The following is a 21153-nucleotide window of genomic DNA, read 5'->3' as shown; positions in this document are numbered from 1 at the left end:
GGTTTGTGTTGGAAGGGAGCTTAAAGCTCACCCAGTCCCAACCCCCTGCCACGGGCAGGGACACCTTCCACTAGAGCAGGTTGCTCCAAGCCCCTGTGTCCAACCTGGCCTTGAACACTGCCAGGGATGGGGCAGCCACAGCTTCTCTGGGCACCCTGTGCCAGCGCCTCAGCACCCTCACAGGGAACAACTTCTGCCTAATGTGTATTCTAACCTTCAAAATCCTTATTGCTTTGGCGATAGATGAGACTTCGCCAAGGCTGGACTTTATGGATGCCCTGTGCTCAGACATCACCCAGTGCTCCAGGTTCACAAAATCCTGTATGTGGAAAGGGCTCACGGCTATTGCGACAGGGAACCCACTGAGAACAGGTATCAATCCATCCTTCTCCAAACCCTGACTGTGTGTGCAGACGCACTGAACGTACACTGATTTCTCCTATTGTACATTTGTACTACCCCAACATTGCAAGCCGCGGATACATTATAGACCATACACATCAAATTAAACCATTCTATATAAAGATGCAAAGAAATAAATGTAAAGAGGTACTTTCCAATCTGCCTGGCTATCTGCTGGCAACTCTAGATGGAGGAGTCCCTGTTGCTGCCGGTTCCAAGCAGGCAGACTGTTGTAAAACACCCAACCTCAGTTATAACAGGATTTGCAACGATTGCACCTATGCTTCCCTTCCTCATCCTATGGAATTTTATGTAAACAGCAAAAAAAAACCAACCCCAGACTCTAAAAACCTACAGAAGAAAAACAACGAAAAAACCCACCAACCCTTGAGAAAAGTAGTTATTTTTGTTTCATAATTAAGCAGCAGCTTCTACTAACACATCTCCATTTGGAGCAAGAGTATCTTTTCAGGCTTCCAACAAGTCCACCACATGGTGGGCTTTTATAACCTAGCCATAGAAAGTATGCAAATGAACAATATTTAATGCACAATATGTTAAAACAGGTTTTGTTATTTTTATGAAATCAGGAGCCTTTTCTCTCCATCTGCAGTCTCCTAGGCTCTTCGCTTCCTGCAATGGTTTACATACATTAGGATGCCTTAGAAGGAACTGTGCATTCATTGACATCTGTAGTGAAATGTAAATGAAAGACCAATTTGTATCTGGATGGCTTATAGAGGTTTCATTAGAGATGTATTGTTCCTGCTGATTTGGACCCCAGTTGCCACAAAGCCTATTCTTAATATAGTTTTCCAATCTTTTCAAAGTTGGAAAAATAAATAATCATGAAGCAACCTCTCCAATCATCTCCATGAAAAAGGGAAAGAAATCACTTTGTTGGTGTCTGCTGTAGCCTCAGAAAATGACTCAAGAAAACCCATCCGGGTGCTCTGTCTGAACTGTGATGTCTTCTTACAGCATGAACATTTCTCCACGCCCAGGGCTGAAAACAAACCACACAGACAGTACTTGATAGGAAATAAGTGGCGCAGGCTCAGTACAATGCAGGGGCACAGGCAGTGTGGTGCCTTTACCAGCTCCAGTGACAGACCACATCCAGGCTCCACAACCACCACAAGGACCTCTGATAAGGATTTGGGGTGCTGACCCAAGGTGAACACCCCAAATCCTTATCATTGCTCAGCCACATCATTGCACTGCTCATCCCTGCTGCTACTGATACCCGTCTTGTTCTAATAAAGCCAGAGGGAATACAACTATCACATTAAATCACTCTGTGCAAAAAGGACCTTCTTAGGTTTAAAACCATAAGCTTTAAAACCAGACTGTGCCCCAATTTTATATTTGGGGGGTTTCCAATTTAATTTTCTTATGTAAAAACAGGGTTTTCTGCTGATGTTTTGTGAAAAAAGGACCCATAAGCCATAAGAGAACCCACCACCAACAACTAACAGAAGAAGCAGGAAACCTGAGAACATACAAAAAGCTGTCCCGGGCACAAAATAAACCGAAACTTCAGAAGAAGATGAGGTTCTGCTTCAGCTAAAGCAATCAAGGTATATCTTAATAGTCAGTGACCATTCAGCCCCATGTGTGGCCAACTGCAGCACAGTCATACCCTCCTCTCACACCATGCACTAAGCTGCTCCTGCCAAGGTAATACCCACACATTGTGGGCTGTGCCTGGCATTGAAACTTCCCATTCCCAACGGTAATGCCATTGAAATAGTTGTGAAATACAAAGTGTTATGCCAAGGGAAATCCCTTTGCATTCAGCCTAATTCAGCTATCAGTTGGAGGAGCACAGTGTGTGGCAGCCAGGCACACTGCATTAGGGAGTGCAGCTCGGAACATCTGAATTAGGTGCTCTTGCCAAAGTAAATGTTTGTCAATATTTGTAACTATGGGGATTCCTGCATATGTTTAATGTCACTGCTTCCACTATTTATGAAAACTGCACAAATGCTCAACTGTACCTGGAGTTAGTGTTGCTGGTGTTCCTTTAGCATATATTAATATTAATCAATGCAATCAGGAGAACGTAGAGCATTCCCAATGCTCAGCTAGCCGTGAGGACGCGGTGCTGCAGTGGATTTTGCCATCACATTCATCAGTTGTCTTCAGCCTTTCAACCTAGAATGGGGACTGACACCTTACCAGTAACCCCACTGTCAACTTCCACTGCACAAAGAAACCTCTCTATAAGCAAAGAGGAGCTAAACCAGTCCCCTTGAGCTGTCACAACAGAAGTGGGAAGGTAACGCTCCGAAATCTTCCAGCAGCCTCAGCCCTGAAGCCAGCCAGTGGCCTCCGGGAAGCATGTGGTGCTGACAGCAAAGATCCCATTTACCAGAGGGAATGAGGACGTGTTTCATGAAGACATGATACATTAAGGCTTCCAGAACGACTCCTCAATTTGCTAAATGAGTAGCAAGAATGTGAGTCCTTCCTGCATCCCGGAACCTTGCAGACACTACCTTATTCTTCCTCTAGAAGCCAGGCACTGCTCTCTGACCATGCTCCTCTGCTGCTTCTTTCCCATACAACCATCACTTTAAAGGTGCATGTGTCATTTACTTTCACAAAATTGACTAAAATCTGCAAAGCAGGAGAGGTTTTGAAGCTCAGACTACGGCTCCTAGGGTTTTACATATATATTTGAATAGCTCACAATAATGAGTGGAAAGCAGTGTAAAACTATCTGTACCCAGACAGCTCACCCTTACTCATGCAGGTAATCACAGTTGCAAGCCTGGCTGACCAACAGTTGGCATACTGGCATAAGATTGCAGGCTGAGGACTTCTTTGTACATCTACTTCCCCTGCCATCTCTGAACAAGAGCTTGGCCTCTGATGGAGGCAATAGCTTCAAGGAGGTTCTAAGGATGTGGAAGTAAAATACTACCTTCAAACCCAACAACTTAGTGCTAGACATGACCAAAAACAACCCCGACAAAGCAGCTCTTTGAACTTGTCTTCTTAAAGCCAGGTTAACTTGTCCTCTTAAAGCCAAGAGTTGAGGCATGACCCAGAAAACACTTTGAGAAGCTAAGCTGGTTTCAGCTCCTGTCATTGAAGCTTAATTCTTCTTTCCTATCATTGTCCCCTCCCTCAGCAGCCAGCGAGGTTGAGGTTTTGGTGCAAACGGTGGGTTTTAGGGCAAATCATGTGCCATGTGCTTTGGCAAAACTCTACAGTTTAGGGGGGTTAAATCTGGTATTTAAAATGATCGATAAAGAAGCGGCCAAGACAAGTGCACATCAAAACACCCCCTGAAAAATCACCAGCTGGTGGAAGCAAAGCAGAGATGTCAGCTTTGTGGGAGAACTGTTGTACTGAGTGATTTCAGAGCGATCTCAACACTGGCCATTCCTTTGGCCAGACTCTCTGCTTCATGTTCTCCCCATCCTGTTTACTCAAGCCTCAAGCTGCGGCTCCAGTTTCAGGATTCACTCCCTTGGCACCGTCCCGGCGTGTTTCAGATAACTCCTGGAGCACCAGAGGCTGCTCAGAATGACTGACTTGTACTGGGAGGTGGGAGGGGGGGAAAACAACGTTGTGGTTTCCAGCAGAAGCCAAGACACAAGAATCCGAAAGGCCAGCTGAGCAGAACAAATGCCTATCATCTCTTCTCCTGGACACATCAGCAGCTGAACACAGATTTGGCGTGTCCCCTTCCAGCTATCAGGCAGCATCCCTTTGCTACACAGGGAAACAACGCCGCCCAGCAGACAGCTTCCCGGGTAGGAGACTGATCCTGGTTAGACATATCCTACTGAGAATGTCTGGTGTTCAAGTTTATGAGGCTCAAATGTCTCCAGGAATGGGAACAAGGGTTGTGTTCCCTGATAGCTAGCTCTAGGTGACAAGATCCCACGCTATTAGTTTGGCAGCTTACATATGGATATATAATTTCATATCACTGTTCCTTTCCCATGCCATTATTGCTCACTTCCCCTAAAAGGTTGGAAGCTCACACAGCAGCTTCATCCCTCTAAGTCTTGGATATCTGTGCTAGGAATGCATTTGTACATACCTTTTGCTCCCCTACTGCCACTCCAGGCTAGTTTTCACCCTATCTCCAGAAGCTGAGTATCTGAGAGCCTCTCTAGAAAGCACTGAGCTCCATCTGTAGTATCCAGCATGTTCAGTTCCATCTCCCATTTTATCCTCTAAAGGTGAGGAAAAACTCCCTTGCATTTGCCTCTGCTTTGCTTTACATGGTTATTATTGAAGGGGAAGACAGATCCTTGCACCAGGAGCAAGGGAACATCCACCCGAACCATGCATGGCAAGAAGTAATCTTTGTAAATCAAAGAACTATATAAATTGTCCTGCAAAAGAAGGAGCCCCAGATGTTAACTCTAAGGGAGATTTTTTTCAGTCCTCAGAGAAGCAGTTACGTCCTCTGTGAACTGCTATAAGGTGCAGGGAGTAGATGAGTTGGAATGGGAATGTTACACTAAAGTCAGTATCAGGAGTGGAGATGTAGGACAAAGAGATCCTGTAAAGGAGCAGCTAGAGGAGTCACCACCAGGTTTTGGTCATTGCAAAGAAGGAGACACTGGCACAGGGTGCCCAGAGAAGCTGTGGCTGCCCCATCCCTGGCAGTGTTCAAGGCCAGGTTGGACACAGGGGCTTGGAGCAACCTGCTCTAGTGGAAGGTGTCCCTGCCCGTGGCAGGGGATTGGGACTGGATGAGCTTTAAGGTCCCTTCCAACACAAACCAGTCTGGGATTCTATGATACACACCACCACCAGTTAAACAGGAAACTTAAACATGGAGATCTATCCAACACTACTGTTCATACTGTGAGCGCCTGAGTGAAGTTATTCACATGATTTATGTTTTAAATGCAACTTCATTCTCCCAGACACCAACCCAATGTTGTTAAGAGACCATATGCAGCAACAGGAATTACAAGTTTAGGAAGGTTAAATTTATCAGCAACAGTGTATATTAACAGGTCAATATTCCTGGCTCAATCCACTCGGCTGTATCTTTACTCCTGCCCTGATTCTCTGTGTGTTCTCTTTGAGTACTTCCAATCTATTTTATCTCGTTCCAAAATAAGACTGAAGTTGAAAAATCAGATGTGTGAACTGCAAAATATTCTTGCTCCTGCCATTTACTTTGCAATTCCAAACTGAATAGAGACCATAAGGGTCTAGCTTTAAAAGAAAATCATCTATAATAATCACTGTGCCCCACACACGCTGGACTGGGAAACAAACTCACGCTATAAAGGATGGATGAACAGGAATGGGACCACTTGAAAAAGCTGTTTGGACTGCTGTTTCCATCAGGCATTCAGCCTTCAGAACACCCAGACTCTGCCCAACTTAAGTCTAGCTTCAGGAGATTCATTCACAAGAGCATGCAGTACGTGAATGTTCTCTGACTTCAACAAAGGAACATGGAGTGGCCAAGCACAGGAGACAACAGGTTTTTCATCTCCTACTGCTGATGGATTGGAAAACCTCCATATCCTGCTGGAAAACTGAACCCCAAAGCAAAGAGTCTGAGTAATGGTGCGTGGAGGACAAGGCTGGCTGTACCACCACACTCCATGGACACAGGTCCAGGGATTCATGGCACAATCCACATCCACTGCAATGAGATTTGTGACTTCACTTTTAACTGGTTTTTGCATCTCGAATGGTGGTTTGTGCATCTCAAAGCCGGAGCAATCTGGAGTTCTCGTTCAGCTCCTTCCAGCCAACAAACTGTGGCCTATCTCAGAAGCCAAAAGGAAACATGCTTCTTTGACCAGGTTTAGAGTAGGACCAGCGCAGACAACGTTCCTGACTGAGCAATCCAGCCTCAGTCCAGAAACTACCAGCGTTAGGTAGGAAGATGCCCCCAAATGAACCCAGCCTGCTGCACGATGACTTTTTCAACCAAGAGATGGGGCCTAGAGGTGTCCAAGCTGCTCTATGAATCTGTTGACACTACTCACCCCTCTGCGTGAAGATTTGTCTTCAACAATCTTGGAAAAGAGCTTGTCTTTGAGACAGAGGAAAGTCACTCCCTGCCCTTCAAAGAGAGCAAACGCTCTGATCTTACAAAAGCTTTCCTCAGGGTTACTTCCATCAGAAGTGAAGCTTTTGCAGGATCCAGGTCTAAGTCTTGGAGGCAGCTCCTTGTATCAGAAAACCAAGGCAAGGTCACCAAAAAAGAACAGGAAGCTGTCTAGAAATAGCAAGGGAGCACATTACAATGCATTCAAGTAGACAGAAGGCACAAAATGTTCAGTCTGGGTTTTTTTTTTACCACCGACTGTACCCAGCTGCAGTCTTCCAAGATGAATAATCTTATCGTGTCAGAAGGCAGACAGAGGCGGGCACCTGGTATCTCTGGGCTTTTGAAGTTGCTCTTGAACAATGCAGGCTGTGAGGAACGGCTGCTCTGCAGACAAGCAGCACAAACTGGAGCAGAGGGAGTCTCTCCGCATGGGCTGCTGCAGGCAGGAAGGATGGAGCAGACACGGTCAGCAATGAGAGTTGGGGTATTTGGGGGGTCAAATGGAAGTTTGCCTTTCCAGAGATCAACGTGAAGAGGAAGAGGAGGATACAGGGGAAATGGGTACCTTCAGCAGCCCTGACTTGGGGCACAGGGAAGGTGCCACCCAGTACAGGGTGGCAAGGGAGAAGCAGATGACATCAATCTCATCAGCAGATGGGAACTTAAGTTAGGAAGTAGGAATCGACACAAAGAAGCCACCAGAAGAGGCTCTAGGCACTGGCATGGCTACAACTGAGAGATGATGAGATTTGTGCTCAAGGAGGAATCCTGCAAGCAAACCTGCCATCCCAAGGGCAGGTGCCTCCAAATAAAAGCAACAGCAGGATCAATGTGATACCTGTTCAGTCTAGATCTCTTTACAGCATTCCAAGATCTGTCTGGAAGATTCCCTGACAGACTTTTGCTGTCCAGAACAAAAATAAGGAATGGCCAGAGAGCTTCAATCTGTACCTCTAAGATAACTCTATCTGACACCTCAGACGTGTTACCACCTCTCCATCTGGGCTTGGAAGCTACATTGATTAAAACTATGCCATTTGAAACCAGCCCAAACCTAACAAAGCCATTTCCTCAGCTTTATCTCAACATTGCTATGTATATAAAGCTGATGCCTGAAAACATTCCATGTATTTTTATTAACTGGCATGAAGCCATTAGGCAGCAGAGCAGACTGCTCCACAAATCACTGCATTCGTAAAAAGAGAACAATTTGGGAATCACTCCTCAGCAAACATCAGCACGAAGCTCCTTTGGCTGTCGTCACGTGCAAACTCAGGCCTCCTCTGCCCACCCTGTCTACATTGCACATACAGCCTCATCCTCCCTCTGCTCCTGATGCACACAAACATTCTTTTCTCCGATGAGGGGAAAAGCAGGAATAGCATTGCAGAATTAACATCTCTTAACCTCCAGGTTAGGATTTGAGGTCCACGAGGAGCTGTGAGGCTCAGCTGCTTGCCTGTGTTGCTATCCCATCACCATGAGGACTCCTTCTCATGGCTGCTGTCATGTGCTAACACCAACATGCGTCAGCATCCTGAATAAGTTCCTGGCTTTAGCTATAAAACACCCAGAGCTGGGAAGAGCCCTGCTCCGAGCTCCGGCAGCGCAGGGATTAACCACATTACCCACCACGTCCTTCACTCCCACTGCTCACTGAGCTCACACTGCCCGAGGTGCCTCTCGCCCTGCCAAAGCTCCTGCCCCTCTTCAACCACCTCGCTCCGGCTCTTGACCAAAGGCAAATGGAAAAGCTTTTGGTAACTTCCAGCTGATCTTGGCTGGGAAGGAGTGACTCACAAAGGAAAAAATTCCCTGCCGATTCCTTCACAATCAAAGGTCAAGCAAAGCTCACACTGGGACCTGTGGAGAGGCTTTCCACCGTCGCAACGGTCCGGGCACCACGCTCCTTATTCCATCCTTGGTTTTGTTTAGGAAGGCAGATTTGAAGGCTATAAATATGGTTACACATCTGGCGAGGCACTCCGGAGTGGAAAATCCATCTCACTGAAGGTAAGTGGCTACAGGAGAGAGGAGCTGCCACCTCTGCCTCCAGCCAGCCCGCAGCAGCCTCCGGTGCTCACCAGCTCCCGCTTCCTTTCCGTGCTGCTCTCACATGTCAAACCTCAACAACCTGCAAAGCTGCACCATAGCTGTGAAAGGCACTTTTCCCTATTTCTGTACCAAGTTTTCGTAAGGCTCCATTTATTTTCCCTACGCAAGTCAGGGTTTTCCTGTTACCTCCTTGATTGCAACGATTCCACTCCTGCCACGTGCCAAGAGGTAACTGTGTCTACTGTACTTCCCTTCCACAAACATTGTTTCACTCAGAGCTTGGCTCTCCAAATTCCAGGATCTTCTGGGATTTTCCAACTACATTTGGAGCCCACTTCTTCAAAATCCAATGTCTATAAAGCAAGGAATGCTCGGGGGGGAAAGGACAAGGGAAGGGATTGCACATGCAGGCAAGAAGGGCTGTGAGCATCCCATCATCTTCTCTTGCACTAGGTCAGATGATTCAAACTGGGCTGCTGGAATGAAACCAAGTTCTGGAAAATGCCCAAACATCAGATTTCAATAGGAAAAAGTTATCTACTTGAATAGAAAAACAAGGAAGGCATGCCAGCATTTTTCAAGCCAAATTTCACTTACTTTAGAAGACCTTAAGGTGTTCCTTACACTAGTGCTTTGTTTAGGGGTGGGAGGGAGAGATGCTTCCCCCCTCTTACTTCACATCGAGTCAGAACAGGTTCTCTGCTCACACGGACACCAGAGCAAAAAAGAAAGAAAACAAATAAACCCTGATTCCTCCTGTACTAGCTGAGGGTTTAACATGTCAATGGAGTAACTTCTTTAAAACATTCATAGTGCTGCTGGCTGTAACTCAGCCATATCGGCTATACTGATGTCTGTCCAAAATACAGAGGAGCTGCTTAAGAATCAGAGAACCATAGAATGTGTTGGAAGGGACCTTAAAGCTCATCCAGCCCCAACCCCCTGCCACGGGCAGGGACACCTTCCACTAGAGCAGGTTGCTCCAAGCCCCTGTGTCCAACCTGGCCTTGAACACTGCCAGGGATGGGGCAGCCACAGCTTCTCTGGGAAAAGTCTGTGCCAGCGCCTCAGCACCCTCACAGGGAAGAGCTTCTGCCTAAGAGCTCATCTCAATCTCCCCTCTGGCAGGTTCAAGCCATTCCCCTTGGCCTGTCCCTACAGGCCCTTGTCCAAAGCCCCTCTCCAGCTTTCCTGGAGCCCCTTTAGGCACTGGAGCTGCTCTAAGGTCTCCCCTCCAGGAGCCTTCTCTTCTCCAGGCTGCCCCAGCCCAGCTCTCTCAGCCTGGCTCCAGAGCAGAGCTGCTCCAACCCCCTGATCATGCACCTCCCCACACCTTTATCCTGAAGAGAACACAGCAGACCCACTAAGGACAGAGATATTCAATCAGTCCTCAAACAGCGACTGCTCTTACAAACTCAGGCTCGTCTCTGTGTTTGAAAAGTCTGTAAATAATACCCCATTAACTTTTAATCCTATCTTCCCCACTCTGACATGTATTTTGTATTAAAATGAAAGTTATATAAGGTTGAATTGAGGTTGCTTTTTAATATTACATTAACGCTATTTACCATGTGCAGCGCTAATCCCCCTTTTGAAAGGAGAGCATATTAGCAATGCTGAAAGCTTCTGTTACCATAGCAATAGTCTATCACTGTGAAATATTTATATAATGTCTAACGTTTTCACTATGCAACAGCCATCTTCTAAACTCTACTTCCTACTTCTCCTGTGTGTTACGTGTTTTCTCCGTCCCATGCACCAGAGTAGCACGAACACCGGCTGCAGTCGCCACAGAGACACTAAGGTTCAAACATCTGCTTTGCACCGTGTGCTGATGTCCAGTGAGCACTCTGATAGGCCACTCTAGCCCCAAATATGTGATCTTAGTGTAAAGATAGCCTAAAAAAGCCCTCCTGTTGGGTTAAATTCTACTGAAATTTCTCGAATCTAGGGAAAACAAGCCACCTGATGGCAGTGGGACACAGGAGTTCTGAATACAGATGGGTGGGTAATGTTTAACACGACACCAGCTTACCTTGCTTCCTCTCCTCCACTCTATACCCCTTTTTAACTCTTGGTGCTTGCATCCCTTTACAAAAGATCACTCAAAGAATCCCAGACTGTTTTGGGTTGGAAGGGACCTTTAAGATCATAGAATCCCAGAGTGGTTTGTGTTGGAAGGGACCTTAAAGCTCATCCAGTTCCAACCCCCTGCCACGGGCAGGGACACCTTCCACTAGAGCAGGTTGCTCCAAGCCCCTGTGTCCAACCTGGCCTTGAACACTGCCAGGGATGGGGCAGCCACAGCTTCTCTGGGAAAAGTCTGTGCCAGCGCCTCAGCACCCTCACAGGGAAGAGCTTCTGCCTAAGAGCTCATCTCAATCTCCCCTCTGGCAGGTTCAAGCCATTCCCTTTGTCCTGTCCCTACAGGCCCGTGCCCAAAGCCCCTCTCCAGGTTTCTTGGAGCCCCTTTAGGTATTCTCTGAGCGGAGGTTACCAAGCCCAGCACAGTATTCCTACCCCAAACCACATCAGTTGGATCATCTCCTCAAGGTGAGGGGATGCTTGCACACAGTGCCCAATACAGGGCTGCTCATCACTTACTTTGATGTGCTCATGCAGCTGGGCCTCATGCTGCCGGGAGAGCTGCTCGTGCTGCCGCTGGAACTCAGCTATGAGGATCTGTCTCTGGATCTGCTGTTTCTGCTTGAGTGCCAGGAGCTCCTGCTGCAGCTGCTGTTCCCGCAGCGTCGGCTCTGTCACGGGCATGGAAAACTGGTGGTCCAAGCGCAGATCCATTGGGACTGAAGTCGGTGCAACTTGCAAGGGCAGTGCTGTGGTCACATCAACTACGACATGAGAACAAGAGGAGAGATGAGTGTCTTCCCCATTCACCCAGGGATCTAGCTTTCATCCTGTGTCCAGTAAAGACAATGAGGAACCATGGATTGAATCAAGAACAACACTTTTAAACTTGCACCATCTTTTAAATGGTAAAAAAGCACTATGGAATTCGGAGTTCAAGAAGTTTTCCTCCAGCCACCACCACCTACAGCTATGTGTGTGCTAACAGCAAAAGGACTTCCACACACCACATGTGACCCTTCTTGATATCATTCTACATCTGTGTATTCAAAATGTACACCTGTGGTTCCGCTCTTTGAGTATCACTTGAAATAAGAAAGATTAATCTAAGACTTTACAGAAAGGATCAATCACAGAATCATGGAATGGTTTGGGTTGGAAGGGACCTTAAAGCTCATCCAGTCCCAACCCCCTGCCACGGGCAGGGACACCTTCCACTAGAGCAGGTTGCTCCAAGCCCCTGTGTCCAACCTGGCCTTGAACACTGCCAGGGATGGGGCAGCCACAGCTTCTCTGGGAAAAGTCTGTGCCAGCGCCTCAGCACCCTCACGGGGAAGAGCTTCTGCCTCAGAGCTCATCTCAATCTCCCCTCTGGCAGGTTAAAGCCATTCCCCTTGGCCTGTCCCTACAGGCCCTTGTCCAAAGCCCCTCTCCAGGTTTCCTGGAGCCCCTTTAGGCACTGGAGCTGCTCTAAGGTCTCCCTGGAGACTGCAAACACATCACATGGGGACACTGCAGAGCAGCAGCCTCCCAAATGGGAGCCTACACAAAGACTTGTCTCTGTCACTCCACGTCCAAGTGGGACAAACCCAAGGCACAATCAAGGCACAGATAGAGAACAGTATGTTTACAAAGAGGTGTATGCTAAGAAAATAAAAAAGGGAAAGCTATCACCTTGATTATCTGTGGAGTAAAAATCAGTCCTTTGCTTACACAAAAAGCATCTCCCTGAAGACAATGGGATTGTGGTAAAAAAGGGCAGCAAGAAACACCTGTGAAAAATCCCTTTGCAATAAGTGAACTCAGCTTGTTTGTGCTAAAAATCACTGCCATCACAGGAATGACTGCCAATGTCTAAATTCCACCTGAATTCTGCATGTCTCCTGCACTCCATACACTGACCACATTTAATGTCTCTCTCTACAAGGCAATCACTCATCTGCAGAACGAAAACATCATCTGCAGAATGAAAAAGGGCTCATCCTTCAAAAAACGCTGAGCTTCCACAAACTTGGAAACTAAACTGGAGTTGGGGGTTTTATTTTAGCTGCTGTTTTCTCTTTAAGGTTTAAGGTATGTTTGTGCAAGGTTGCCCAAACTCTGGAGCACCACTGAAGCTGGACCAGTCTCACACATCTGCTAAGATACCTACTCCACATGAAAGGGTTACCCAGGGCTTTCCTAGGACTGTGCCCGGGCAAGGCTGAGCTCTCACAGTGTTAGACATGATGCCCCACTACAAGAAGGACCCTGTGCTGAACCTGCCCTGCTCATACAAGCCACTTCACTCACCCCCTTCTATGCCATCCCCCAGAGAAAGCCACTGTGATACCCAGCAAATGCCCACACATCACCTCCATCAGGACATCAGTATCATCAATCCCAGAGGAAGGAGTTTTCATAGGGTTTTGTCCCAATTATTTTTGCCAGTAATGGAGAAATGAGTAAGAAGTTGATGCTGGTAAAACCTGAAGCTGAATAAAACACAGACACACAGGAAAAGGAACCAAAATAGTGGAGTCATTCCAAAAAATCCAGGTGTTTTGGCCCCTTGTAAACCAAAGTGTAGTGCCCTGCTGCCAAGGGCAAGGGCAGCAGGGACAGGGACCACTGGAAGGCAACTCCATCACAGGTGGCAGCTCCTTGGAAAGGGGGATGTGGAGCTAAGTGATGGGGTTTAAAAAGCACGGCCAGGTTAGTGCTGCTGGAGCTGAAGGCAGAGAACAAACAAGCAGCAACAAATCACATCCCAGGAGATGAATGTAGACATTTTGCTTAGTCTACACAAGGCCAATTTGAGGGAGAACATCACTTCTTCCAAAGCAGTTTAGGAAAGAAGATTAGCGCAGGAAATGGAAAGCACAGTAACAAACCAACCCAAATCCATTGCTTTCCTTTGCAAAGAAAGATGCACAAAAGCAGAGGGAGGGTGTTACAGAGACCAAAGTATCCGAATTGAGCTTCTTAACGTTTGTGGAGAAGGCAGCAGGGCTGCAGGAGCACAGCACATGTGCAAGAGCAGTGTCCTTCTCCCTCCTCATGCTCAGCTTGTGCTGGGGAGGAGGAGGCTTTCTCTTTGGTTTTCTCTTTTGGATGGAAACATTTTCTGCTAAAGGTCACATTACTGGAAGTGTTGCTATTTTTCAACCCACAAGCTCTTCCCTTCACTTCCCTATTGTTTTCCTTCCTGTGGCCTTTTCCCTGCTCCCCTCTCTCCCCCGCAGGACCAGAGCTGGGATTCCTTCCCTCCAGGGGATTCTGGGGTGAGCCATTCAACCATTCAAACCCACCTAAACGTGTTCCTAAAGCCCTCCTTGGGAATGGCTGATGCTTTCCTACGTGGTTGGAACTGTGGGTAGACCCTTCCAATTTGTGCCCACAAAGCATCCCTATGGCAAGTGCTGCACAGAAACATCTCTTCATCCTTTCTGTGGGAGCTGATGGCTCGACACCAGCCCTCTCATTTCACAGACTATCGCTTCAGAAACTTCTCACCTTAGATGCGATGCCTTAAATTAGATTTAAAGCAGGATTTCAGAGTGACAGAAGAATGTTTTGGATCCCTCCAGTACTACTCAAACTCAGGCAACCCCGTAACAGCCCTACAGCTATGCGATACCTGCCCCTGCAGCACGGCGTATGGGGCAAAAAGTACAATCTGAAACCATCGTGTGTCCCAAGGGCTGTAGGAAACGGGCTGTGTCCTGGAGAAGAGATGAGGGGCGATGGTTTTAAACTAAAAGAGGGCAGAAACAGGCTGGACATGAGGAAGAAACTGTTTACAATGAGGGTGGTGAAACACTGGCACAGATTGCCCATAGTTCCGCGCCCCAGGCTCCAGGAGAGCTCTAACCAGTTAATGGTAGAGAATCAAGCGCAGTGAGTCAGTGAAGCAAGCAGCACAGCGGGCTCTGTGAATCACAAGCCTTTTAAATGCATTCCCTGTTTTCATGTCCAGCCTGAGAGTTCTGAGCACCCAGCAATAACATCTCCCATCTTTTAGACGTGTGGACCAAAGGTCAGAGTTACTAATGCAGAGGTAGTAGTCACTCGAGCTGCTTACCCGCTCTCCAGGTAAATCTGTTTATCTTCAATACAGCTGACTGCGTTTGGTAATGCTATTTATAGATTCATAAACTGGTTTGGGTTGGAAGGGACCTTAAAGCTCATCCAGTCCCAACCCCCTGCCACGGGCAGGGACACCTTCCACTAGAGCAGGTTGCTCCAAGCCCCTGTGTCCAACCTGGCCTTGAACACTGCCAGGGATGGGGCAGCCACAGCTTCTCTGGGAAAAGTCTGTGCCAGCGCCTCAGCACCCTCACAGGGAAGAGCTCCTGCCTAAGAGCTCATCTCAATCTCCCCTCTGGCAGGTTCAAGCCATTCCCCTTGGCCTGTCCCTACAGGCCCTTGGCCAAAGCCCCTCTCCAGGTTTCCTGGAGCCCCTTTAGGCACTGGAGCTGCTCTAAGGTCTCCCCTTCAGGAGCCTTCTCTTCTCCAGGCTGCCCCAGCCCAGCTCTCTCAGCCTGGCTCCAGAGCAGAGATTTAGACTAAATCCAATCTGCCTCGAAATCCACGTGCAGTTTCTAACACACCTTTAAGAACTAAACACTGTGTTTCCTAAAAGTAGACAATAAAAGCTTTCAACATGTTAAAATAGGCATGGTTTGAGCCAGAACGAACACACTACTCCTTGTGACCACTACGACTTGTGCTTTTGTCCTGTGATAAATCATGGAATCATAGACTGGTTTGGGTTGGAAAGGACCTTAAGATCATCTAGTTCCAATCCCCTGCCATGGGCAGGGACACCACACACTAAACTATGTCACCCAAGGCTCCAACCAACCTGGCCTTGAACACTGCCAGGGATGGAGCATTCACAACTTCCTTGGGTAACCCATTCCAGTGCCTCAGCACCCTCACAGGGAAGAGCTTCTGCCTTAGATCTAACCTGAACTTCCCGTTTCAGTTTGAACCCATCAACCCTTGTCCTATTGCTCTAGTTCCTGATGAAGAGCCCCTCTCTGCAGCCTTTTACTCCCTAAGCAGAGCCTTAACTTGCACCGTGTTGGATAACGGTCCCGAGAAAACTTAACAATCCTTCCATTTCCCATCCAAACGGATTCATCCCCCCTGCAACACCCGATGCACGGGGCACCAGCTGCGGAGAGCACAACCACAATTCCCATTCAGAGTCTCGGCAGAGGCTGCGTCATCCTCGGCTCTTACTATTTCAGTCTCAAAATACCCCCCTCTTTGAAATGCCATGAGCTCCCCACAGAAGCAGCAAGTGCTTTTGACCCACAGAGCCCTCCCGAAAACAATCAAACCTTCTCTGCTTAATGAACACATCCTCAAGACAAAAAAAAGCCTGTGTTCTTATGAATATTTTATGGTAGACTAGAAAATTGCTTTTCTAGGTTCTGCCTTGAGAACATATTAATACAATCAGCTTCATGACGCTAGCAAAAGCACAAAGACTACATTCAGAGGTTTCATGAGAAATGCCAAAGCCATGAATTAGAAGACAAGATCGCGATTATGAATAATCAACTATCTTATGTTCTCTCTGCCTTTTCCTTCCCTGTAGGACCAGAAGGAGAAAACAGGAGGGATGTTATTTGTTAAGCTTTGTTTTAACCTAAGCATGGAAGGATTCCTTTTTTCCACGCTCAAGTTACCATTACTTTTATACCACGTTAGAAACACTCTCCTCGATGTTTCTCTCCCAAACATCCAAGTCTGCCCCTGTGTTGGCTTGTTAAAGCATCATCCCCATTGATCACCAGCACGGAGCAGCCTCCTGCTTGAGGCTGTCAATTTGACAGCTCACAGCTTGCTCATAACTGTATCTTACATCCACTTTAGTTCTCAAACACACTTGCTGTAAACGAACTATAATCTCAAACCTGAAAGCAAAGGTGTGCTCCCTACAAACGACGTTGGACGTGAAAATCATTGCCCATCAAGGCTTCGTAGAAACACACTGTCAGAGAAATCATAGGTTGAGTTTCTTCCATACTCCCAAGTGGAAAATAACTTCTCCACAAGTACTGAGCGTTTTGGAAGGGAACAGGAGAAGGTGACACTACTTCAATACGTGCACTGAAATAAAATTAACAGGAAAAACTGTATATTCTTCCTTTCTTGGATACAGCATTTCCATGCAGGCCTTAAAGGATGAAAATGTCAAAGGGCTCAGTCCTGAATACACACTAGAATGGAAGTTAAAACCAGATTTCAGTACAAGACATGGGATATTTGACGCAGAGCTTTAAATACAAATCTTGCTTCAGCATAAACTTTACTTAAGCTGAACTTTAGAAACATCGCTCCAACTTGCTTTCTTTTTCCTTAAACCAAAAGCTGTTGCCAGAAAGACTTTCCTTTTGTGCATGTGTGCGTGCAAAATGAAGCAGAAAAGAAAACTGCCTCTCGCATTTGAAATACGACATCACCTTCATATGGAAAGTGCATGGAGCACCTTCCCTGAGGCTGCCACCCGCCTGGCACAGAGTGGAATTATATCTAATTCCAGGGAATTAGATCTTAGGCAGAAGCTCTTCCCTATGAGGGTGCTGAGGCGCTGGCACAGACTTTTCCCAGAGAAGCTGTGGCTGCCCCATCCCTGGCAGTGTTCAAGGCCAGGTTGGACACAGGGGCTTGGAGCAACCTGCTCTAGTGGAAGGTGTCCCTGCCCGTGGCAGGGGGTTGGAACTGGATGAGCTTTAAGGTCCCTTCCAACACAAACCAGTCTGGGATTCTAAGGGGTTCAAGCCATTCCCCTTGTCCTGTCCCTACAGGCCCTTGTCCAAAGCCCCTCTCCAGGTTTCCTGGAGCCCCTTTAGGCACTGGAGCTGTTCTAAGGTCTCCCCTTCAGGAGCCTTCTCTTCTCCAGGCTGACCCAGCCCAGCTCTCTCAGCCTGGCTCCAGGGCAGAGCTGCTCCAGCCCTCAGAGGGTCAGCCTGGGAAGGATGCAAGGAGCAATTGAGGCAGTATTTGCAGTGGTTTACTCTGGAAGGAAGGCTCACGTTAGTTGCGTGATGTTAGATTATTACGGATCAAGCATCCCCCCCCAGCCTGTGCAGTGCTGGGCAGCCAGGGTGCTCCTTCCCACTCCTGAAAACGTCCAAACTCGCCGAAACACTAAGCGAGGGTGAGATCAGAGCTATTAATAGAAACGAGCTACTGCAGTATCTGACTGCAGTGCCAGGAGAAAAGCAGCGTATTCTGTGTGTAAAGCAGAACAAAGCGGACGAAGACACAGACCCTCAGAGTGCCTGAGGTGTGAATCTAAGACATGCTAGATGGCCCAAATATATGGAAGAGGGGAAAAACTCATATTACCATCTATAGTCAGCTTATTCCCTAGGGAAGATTTCACCACGAGCCCCCACACTTGCCTGGGATCCCATGTAGGAGGTCTCTAAGGGGCAGCTTCCTTGACACCAGTCCTGTGCTGTGCACCACAAGCATCACCCAGGGGCAGGATGAAGGCATGGCCATGCCACACTCCTCCATCAACCTGTAGTACTTATGTGCAGAGTGGGGTGCTGTGGGGCAGCCTGGAGTAACGCTTTATTATGTCTGCTTTATTTAATTCTTACCTCTGCCCTCCCAAAGGCAGGGACCAGGATCTCAGCAGGGATCCCTTTGGGGCTACAATTACACGACAAGCTTAAGCATCACAGTGCAGCTAGTCTGAAGGACGGAGACGTCAGATTAGACATCAGAAGGTGGTCCTCACCTATGGGGACAGGCCAGTCGTGTGGTCACACAGCTCTGGAATGGGAAGCAAGCAACAGCACCAGCGATGGAGCCATCCCTCTAAAGCAGGCAGGGCCGTGCACCACAGCAGCCAGCGTGTTTGCAGAGCTTGTGACAAGAGAGGTGTGGGTGAATGCAAACGCAGCCTGGATCCTTTCTCAGCACACAAGAGAAGAGTAAACAGCAGCTGAGGTTTCCAACCAGCACTACACATGCTGCAGTTCAGCAAAGGGCTGGAGTCATTCCCTGCTAGGAGAATATTTCATGCGGTATGAATGGGAACCAAAATTAATCATCCCAGCACCCATTGAAACGCATCGTGAGGCACTGCACCGTAGGCAACAGATGGAGCTTTAAATGTCACTCACTCATTCATGGCAATGAAACTTTTTGCTGATTACTACTGAGAGCTGAAGACATAATAAGGGTGCAGTGATTCTGGATTTCTATAACCAGCTTTCTTTGATCCTAATACCTTCCCCAAAAAGATCTATTAGCATTTACTGGAGACCTATATACACATTTTATTCATGGTGATAAGAAAGCCAAACCTTGAAGAGCAGACCACTTCATCCTCACTTTCTCTATCCTAGTTTAATTTAAAACTATTTAAAACTATTATCCTATCTTTAATTTAAAACAATTATAGCCATTCCCCCTTGTCCTGTCCCTACAGGCCCTTGTCCAAAGCCCCTCTCCAGGTCTCCTGGAGCCCCTTTACACACTGGAGCCCCTTTACACACTTAACCTCTTCCGTTAAGGAGCCTTCTCTTCCATGGCTAAATATCTGGATCTTAGAAACCATCTGCTGGTCCCACCTAAAGTACCAAAAAACACTTGAGCGTTCTCAAGCAGGGGCTGCAGCAGAACCCTGATCTCCTGAGCACTATCAGCATTATGTCCTGCCCACAAGGAAGCCAAACACTTCACAAAGAAAACAGGGCACAGCCAAACACTCAACATGCAATAAGTCCTAAATAAGACTGTGAAGAGTTCATGTCAAAGTGCCTGTGAGGAGGCCAGGAAGAAAACTTTGATTGCACAGATGTCTCCAAAAGATGAGCTTGTGCAGATAGAACAGCTCCAAAGGGAGACACTTAAGTTTCACCACCTCCTTTTCATTCATTATCCTACCCCACCTTCAATGACATCTTTAAAATGAGTGTCTTGGAAGATGCCAGCGCTTTTACTGAAATGAAAGATAATGGAATCAAAAGAGTCAGCTTGGACTACTTCATACTTTAGACTTCATACCATTGTGGTAAGCCTTTCCTTGTGTTCTAGGGGACAGACAACCAAAACCCACATGAGTTGCCACAGGAAAAAGCATCTAAATAAGTAATAATATACACCAGAAGACAAAACAAAAGAATATCTGTCCCTTCTTAAAAGGCATTCCTGGGAATATCATTTCCCCTGCCTCCTTGTTTCAAGCATTATCCAGCAACTGAACCTCTTTGATCCACCTGTCTCACTGTTGGTACAAGAAACTCCTCACCTTATCAGGTACCCAAGGGAAAAAGGCAGGTTGGAGGAAGTTCTGCTGTACTTCTGAAGAGACAAACCCACCCAGACTTCTCATATGCCTCTCTCTAATCTCATTCTAAACTTCATTCAAGGGAAACTGATAGTTTAGAAAAGAGAATTCAAACACGGAGCAGACGAAGAAGGAGCCTGTGAGTCTCATCTGAGGTTATACATGAAAAACTCCCCATGATGACAAAAAAAATCCACCCTGTTAGATCACTGTTAAAGCGAGTCCAGAGGAGGCCCCGGAGCTGCTGCGAGGGCTGGAGCAGCTCTGCTCTGGAGCCAGGCTGAGAGAGCTGGGCTGGGGCAGCCTGGAGAAGAGAAGGCTCCTGAAGGGGAGACCTTAGAGCAGCTCCAGTGCCTAAAGGGGCTCCAGGGAACCTGGAGAGGGGCTTTGGACAAGGGCCTGGAGGGACAGGCCAAGGGGAATGGCTTGAACCTGCCAGAGGGGAGACTGAGATGAGCTCTTAGGCAGAAGCTCTTCCCTGTGAGGGTGCTGAGGCGCTGGCACAGACTTTTCCCAGAGGAGCTGTGGCTGCCCCATCCCTGGCAGTGTTCAAGGCCAGGTTGGACACAGGGGCTTGGAGCAATCTGCTCTAGTGGAAGGTGTCCCTGCCCGTGGCAGGGGCTTGGAACTGGAGGAGCTTTAAGGTCCTTTCAACCCAAACCATTCCACAATTCTATGAATGAACACATTCTTTTAAAAGGACAACTGAATTTTGCTGCTACAAGCTTCTAGAATTAAAGTTCTCCTGTTTTTCATGAAGGATGTGAGTTGGCTGCTCGCCTGCTGGGTCTGTTGAGCAGCTTCACAAACCACTGGTGAGCAGCATTTCAGAAGGTACTAAGAGGACTGCCCTCACTGCTGCTCACCCAATGCATCCAACACAATCATTGCAATTAAAAGGTCCCTGATATTAAGAACAACCTTTGAATTAACCAAAGCATTGCTTCTATAAATGGCAGGTGGAACACTCTAAAAGAGCCACCTCCCATGTTTCACAACATCAACCAAAGGTGGAGCACAAGGTGTCTTTATTCCCCCTTCCTCAAAGACTGTCCTTCAGTAGAGCAAGGAGCACTGCAATCAAAAACTAATGTGCAAAACAGGGGAAATTAAATGTATCCTAAGGCTCACAAGTACATTTTGCCTACAAAAGACAACATTTTATCCCCTCCCTGCATCCTTATTATATTGGATGACCTACCCCACTTGAAGAGCTATGACCATGACACTCCTGGACCCCTCCAGAGCTCTGTAGAGA

The 21153-nt window shown here is 47.4% G+C and overlaps 1 protein-coding gene across 16 annotated transcripts in view; it reads right to left on the bottom strand.

Annotated features, from left to right (window-relative positions):
* Nucleotides 1-21153, bottom strand: part of HDAC4 (histone deacetylase 4) — a 236430-nt gene that overhangs the window by 103039 nt on the left and 112238 nt on the right. For all 16 annotated transcript variants that reach the window (XM_030485807.1, XM_030485810.1, XM_030485798.1 and 13 more), the window contains one exon: nucleotides 11111-11355. In XM_030485807.1, coding sequence (XP_030341667.1) covers nucleotides 11111-11355 — 245 coding nt within the window. The remainder of the gene's footprint in view (nucleotides 1-11110; nucleotides 11356-21153) is intronic.

Source organism: Strigops habroptila, chromosome 5 (assembly GCF_004027225.2).
Source record: "Strigops habroptila isolate Jane chromosome 5, bStrHab1.2.pri, whole genome shotgun sequence".
Lineage (NCBI taxonomy): Eukaryota > Metazoa > Chordata > Aves > Psittaciformes > Psittacidae > Strigops > Strigops habroptila.
This window is presented reverse-complemented; position numbering and strand designations above follow the sequence as displayed.